At 38.0% G+C, this 6,132-nt stretch overlaps 1 protein-coding gene across 2 annotated transcripts; it reads left to right on the top strand.

Moving 5' to 3' along the window:
• The first annotated feature begins 719 nt into the window (after positions 1–719).
• On the top strand, positions 720–5,223 carry LOC128602200 (macrophage mannose receptor 1-like). 2 transcript variants are annotated; one of them, XM_053615852.1, is made up of 5 exons: positions 720–990; positions 1,409–1,447; positions 2,774–3,160; positions 4,035–4,397; positions 4,486–5,223. In XM_053615852.1, the coding sequence occupies exons 2-5, from the start codon at positions 1,411–1,413 to the stop codon at positions 4,494–4,496; spliced, it is 798 nt and encodes a 265-aa protein (XP_053471827.1). In that variant the 5' UTR covers positions 720–990; positions 1,409–1,410; the 3' UTR covers positions 4,497–5,223. The 2 variants fall into 2 exon arrangements, with proteins under 2 accessions (XP_053471827.1, XP_053471826.1); XM_053615851.1 differs by having other exon boundaries at positions 2,771–3,160.
• Positions 5,224–6,132: the final 909 nt, after the last annotated feature.

Raw genomic sequence — 6,132 nt, 5'->3', positions numbered from 1 at the left:
GGAAGAACTTGCCCCCTGGCTGCCTCCACTGAGCTCCCAGACCTCCAGAAAAGGCCTCAACCTCCCCGGGAGACCACACCAGACTCTCTACACCAATGAGGAAGACACCAGCCCCCGAGCACATCACTCCACCATCCCTTTTCGCACCCACCCACACATTTTTGAATAAAAGCCCTCCAAGTTGCACCTAAGTGGCCTCCTGTGTGTCTGTGCTCAAACCGCCACAGCCTCATCACGCTACATATATATAAGTAAGCATTAGTACTAATTTCACGTAAGTAAATTCAGCTCTTTCTGTTTACCTGTGCCTAGTTTATGCAAATTCATAAAAAGAATAATGCAGCCTCGAGTTTGTAAACATGAGCAGCTCACACAGACATAGCTGTCCTTTATTCAAATCACTCCAAGGAATAATATATTTTAAAAATCCCTTTTGAAAATAATGATGGTGCCAAACTGAAATTCTGAGTAACAGCTGATAGTGAGATAATATCTGTTTCTAGTGCAATATGCAAAGAGCTGAGAGGAACGGTAAAGGAGAGAGGACCAGAGACATACACTTCACCAGTGCATAATACAGACGGTGTTTGGCATTCATCTCCACGACGAAGCACGGTGGTGGTAGGATCATGTTGTAGGGATGCTCATCATCAGCAGGAACTGTCAGTCATCAAATTTGTGGCAAGATTTGAATGTTGCTGTTCATCAGTGGTCTCCATTCATCACCCTGATTGTGTAAATCAATGTGTGAAAAAGTATTTTTCATGTTGTCGGTGACTGGTTTATGGAAACTCATTCAAAGTTGTTGAAATTTCCTGTTTATGAGAACTGACGCTGACGGCGAATAGATGGGAGGGGTCGAGAGAGGACGGTGATGCTGTATAATAAGAGGTTTGTTATGTTCAGGTGCAAAAGCTGAGAAGAAGAACAGAAGCACACATTACCACAAACTCAACACACACCCTGCGTGGAGTACAGGATTTACATGAGGTATGAACATTTACATTTTTTATGTTTATATGTATATATTTGGATATGTTTATACTACAGCACGGCTCAGACAGTAGTTCCGGCTGTAACCTGAACAGTTGGTTTATATTAATGCGCTCGTTCTAATGTGTTATTGCTTCTGTAGTAACACACACACACAGGGACTTGTATGAAAGATATCTCAGTTATCAGTCATGGTGTTTTAGAGAGAGGAGTTTACTCTTTCCAGTTTCATGGTAAAACGACAAAGTTGTGTTTTTTGAGGGGGGGGGGGGGGGGGGCTGGTGAAGGTATCACCAGCAATAATGTAAGTGATAACAGGACAGGAGACATAGATAGAATTATATTGCTAATTCATGAAAAAATGTTGGAAATGGTTTTCAATAGTTTGAAATGAGATTTTTTTTTTCCCCTATAGATATGTTTCTTCTCATTTCAGTGACCCTGCTCTTCTCAGGTCAGTGTGTGTGTGTGTGTGTGTGTGTGTGTGAATGTGGGTTCATACGTGATTTTGGGCTCTATTTTCATGCCAGTGCATGAATTTACTTTGTGATTTGTTGCTATTTTTGTATAGATAAATGAAGCTGTCTATGCTGAAGTCTTGATTCAGAATGTGCTGACGCAGCGGTGTTTTCAAACCATTTTGCTCCATGAATTTTTCTCAGGTTTACTCCGCAAACACAGGGATAAGACTGTAAAGGTCCTCTCTTACATTTATAACACAGTTTTGTGGATGGTCTCTATTTATCTCAACATTTAATGACTTTAGATGTGAGCTTAACAAACCATGCTGTGGCTTAATATGCACCTGGTGTCAGAAGTAATTCACTTAAATCCCCAAAAAAATCACACTGTAATTGTTCTGATGACAACAACATTTAGAATTTATTCCAAGCTGTATGAAATATAAACAGGTTAATGTAGTAGTATATAGTCTGGTGAGTCAGTCTCCCGAGTGGCGTCGTACCTTGTGGCTGCTTGTGGTATTTGTGCCATTTTTTTTTAAGATTGTGCACGTGAATTTAGGCAATTTTTGTTCTTCAGTATACATGGCAGATGTTAAAGAGCAAGGCATCTGTGTGAAAGTTGGCGTTTTGCTCGATAAAACTGCTGCCGAAGCAGTGAGTACACTAGCGCGAGCTTTTCAACACCGCCACGTTCAGGAGATGCTCGTCAGGTCAAATCACACATCAGGACAATGATGATTGTGGTTTTTGATGATAAAGAACTCATCTGTGGGAAAGCATCAGGAAAAAATGTCCGGACAAGTGTTGCACCCAGAACTGTGTTCACACAATGTGAAGCTTCACACAAGGAGTTTTCATCCAGAAACAATGCTTTACATCCACCATATTCACCAGATCTCACTCCTTACCCCTTCTTTTTGTTCCCGAAATTAAAAATGAGACTGAAGGGTAAAAGATTTGCAGCGTGTGTGTGTGTGTGTGTGTGTGTGTGTGTGTGTGTGTGTGTGTGTATTCGCTTTCTGTTCTCATTCTGAACATGAGCTCTGTACGTTATTCTACAACTTTATAATAACTACGTCACAACTGCGTTGTTGTGAAAGCTACAAAAAAATGGTGTCGTTTTTGCCGGAGATAGAATTTTAAAATCTTGTCTAAAAGCAAAGACAATTTTTATTTGTTTACTTATTTATTTTGCATTTGAATTGCTTTGTAATAAATAATACTACATACTGCATTATTCAAACATAAATATTTAATTTCTGCAGAAGTGTAGGACCATGTAATAATAAGTCTCTTTCTCATGTTACTCACAGTAGTATGTGGTATAGGAGCATATATTCCTCATCGCTATCACTTTGTGAATGAGAATAAAACCTGGAGTGAAGCTCAGAATTACTGCAGAGAGAAATACACTGATCTGGCCTCCATCAACGACATGGGAGAGATGATGAAGCTGAATTACACACTGAAGAAGGAAACTGTAAAGAAAGCTTGGATCGGTCTACAGAGAGAGGGCACTGGGAAATGGCAGTGGTCTCTGGCAGACCAAACTTTCTATAGAGACGGAGACACTTACAGAAACTGGAACAGTGGAGAACCAAACAACAACGGGGGAAATGAGTTCTGTGTTAATATGCAGAAAAGCGATGGTTTCTGGAGCGATTACAGCTGTAATAATACATTCTCTTTTGTGTGTTATGAAGGTAAGAACTTGCTAATAGATGTTAATAAAATGCAAAATAACACTTAATGACTTTACATTAATGAAAAATATCTGGATGATCTGAGTGGAGTATTTTGTTTCTTTAAATTTTTTTTGACATGTTTTTTTAATGGCAGAAATCTGATTTAGTGATGAATGAGTTGTTCATGATGTAAATTAAATGTCTTTCAGAAAAGAACACAAACACTAGTAGATACATGTTGATTAATGAGAGAAAGACCTAGTATGATGCTCAGACCTACTGCAGAGAGAAATACACCGACCTGGTCAGTGTGAGGAACAAAACTGAGAATGAGGAGATCTGGAAAGTGATTCAGAGTTCACCTTATGAACTTTTTTGGATTGGTCTGTTTAATAATTCCTGGAAGTGGTCAGATCAGAGTAATTCCTCATTCAGATACTGGAGCTCTGACAAACCCAGTGGAGGTTTGAACTGTGCTGCAGTAAATGTGTCTGATCAAGACCACTGGACCAATGTGGACTGCACAGAAAAACTCCCCTTCTTCTGCCATGAGAGTGAGTCACATGATGGTGTTTCAACAAAGTGGTTTTTATTGTATTATTATTGTTAATGATTACTGATACTGTTTTGTATTAAACTGTTTACAAGACATATGCATATATATATATATATATATATATATATATATATATATATATATATATATATATATATATATATATATATATATATATATATATTATTTTTTTTATTTTTTCAGCACTTATATCCAGATTTCTTTGCTGGTTTAATGTTCCTCTACTAAATACAAGCTGAAAAAAAAAACAGTGAAACTTTCTATTGGGCTGTAAATGTACACTTTATCTTTAATTTAATGATTTCTCTTTTTCAGAGAGACTGGTCTTGATTAATCAGAGTCTGACCTGGTTGGATGCTCTGAACTACTGCAGGAACCATCATTATGACCTTGTCTCAGTGCGCTCTGAGGAGATGCAGCTCTGGGTGAAGGAAGTGGTTCAAAACACCTCCACCGAACACGTGTGGCTCGGCCTGCGTCACGACTGCGTCCAGCGTATCTGGTTCTGGGTTTTTGGATCGATGGTCTGCTACCAGGACTGGGCCCCGGGGAATGGGACATGGAATGAAGACTGCAGCCATGAGAGGAGAAGCGGAGCAGTGCAGTCTGGAGGAAAGCAGCAGTGGATCGAACTGTCTGAGGGCTACAAACTCAACCTCATCTGCTCTACCTATGACGGTTAGTCAGTGTTTTTATACGCATGTCATCTCATAAGCTGTTTCTATATTGTAATTAAAATTTCTTCTTTCTCTTATTAAACATGAAGATATGTTTTAATAACATGAAGACTGAAGACAAGCTGTGGTCCTACATCTGTATCCAACATCAGCAGATCTACAGTACTGTCTCTTTTATACTCTTGCTATAATGTATCCTCTTTATCCAGATGTTTCATTATATTTTTAATATTATATTCAGTAAATTCCACTGTCTCCATACAGCATGACCTTTTCATATTCACATAGTATGTTACCTATATTATACTTGCTTTTCTTATTAATAGAGGGTTTAGGGGCAATTATGGTGAAATCTATTTACTTGATTTTATACTACAGTGTGTTTGGTATGCACATTTCATTGTTTTTCATACACTTTGTCAGAATAGGGAAATAACACACTCAGGTAATTTACACCCATGCAGGAAGTTTAGAACACCTAGCCCCGCAAACAGTGATGTTAAAATGTTATTATTCATGATGGTGATACAGGTGTCATGTGATACATTTTTTTTTTGTGAAATTCTCATGTTTTCCTTTTTACATGTTGACAAATAGGTTCATTATTGAGATTTGTGCATAATTACATGGTGATGGTTTCTATACCTGGAATTTCTGAGCACGTGTTTATTAATGTGTGAGAATGTAGACTGTAATGACTGAAGCCAGTTACATTTCCTATCAAATAAAATCAATTTCAAGTAAGCATTTTAGTGTATCCCTGTGTTTCCTCTGTGTTACACTTCACAAACATACACCCAAATATGAAGATCTAAAGTTAGGCTCAGGTTTAGAGATTGTAGCTTTGGTCATAATTTGATATGTGTGGTATCAACTAAAACTTCTTTCATTAATTAGAATTTCTCTTAATTTTGTCCAGTTATTTTTTTACTCTCCAATGTGAAAATTGTGAAGAAGAATAACTCCATGCATAACTCCTGAGATTTAAACCCACAATACTCCACCTATTAGAACAGAACTTTACTGTTCAGCTAGCACCCCCGTTTACAGCCGTGATACTGTAATGAGAGCCTCACACCTCTCACTCCACCAAATCTTACCCACATCTATACACTTCTTAACTGTTTAGTGATTTTAGCCATCAGTAACAAATTGAGACTGATTGTAGATATGTTAAATATGATAGCTGTGCTGAAATTATCACCACATGAGGGCTGTCGAGTCCAAAACAAGGCCAAAGCCCGGACTAAGTTCTCATGGTAGCGCCCAAAGCATGCTGAACTACACTTCCCAGCAGCCCCAGCACATCACATGTCCTAATCACGCTCATCTGTTTCTCGTCTCACCCTCATTAGGAACCTTAAATAAATCCTAGTGTTTCTGCACCTCACTGTCAAGCTTTTGTTGTTTTGTTCATCTTTGTTTATGTGTGCCACAGCCTAGGACTTAGTCTATGTCTTTTTCTTAGAATCCATTGTTTATGTACATGATCCTTTTGTTGTTTTTTTACTGATTTGTTGTTTGTTTTTGCACTTTATTTCAATAAATCTGCACTTGCATCCACTGCTGCCTACTCATTACACAACATAACCATGATAAAGTCAAAATCAAGCCCATAGAAAAGTGAAACTGAGTCAAGATTGAGACAGAAAACATACACAGACCATGATATGAATTTCCAATTGCTCCAACCAGAAAAAAGCAAGAGACAAGAATACAAAGGTGAGTAAATTATT

Source organism: Ictalurus furcatus, chromosome 26 (assembly GCF_023375685.1).
Source record: "Ictalurus furcatus strain D&B chromosome 26, Billie_1.0, whole genome shotgun sequence".
NCBI lineage: Eukaryota > Metazoa > Chordata > Actinopteri > Siluriformes > Ictaluridae > Ictalurus > Ictalurus furcatus.
Note: the sequence above shows the minus strand (reverse complement) of the source record. Positions and strands in the feature narration are given on the sequence as shown.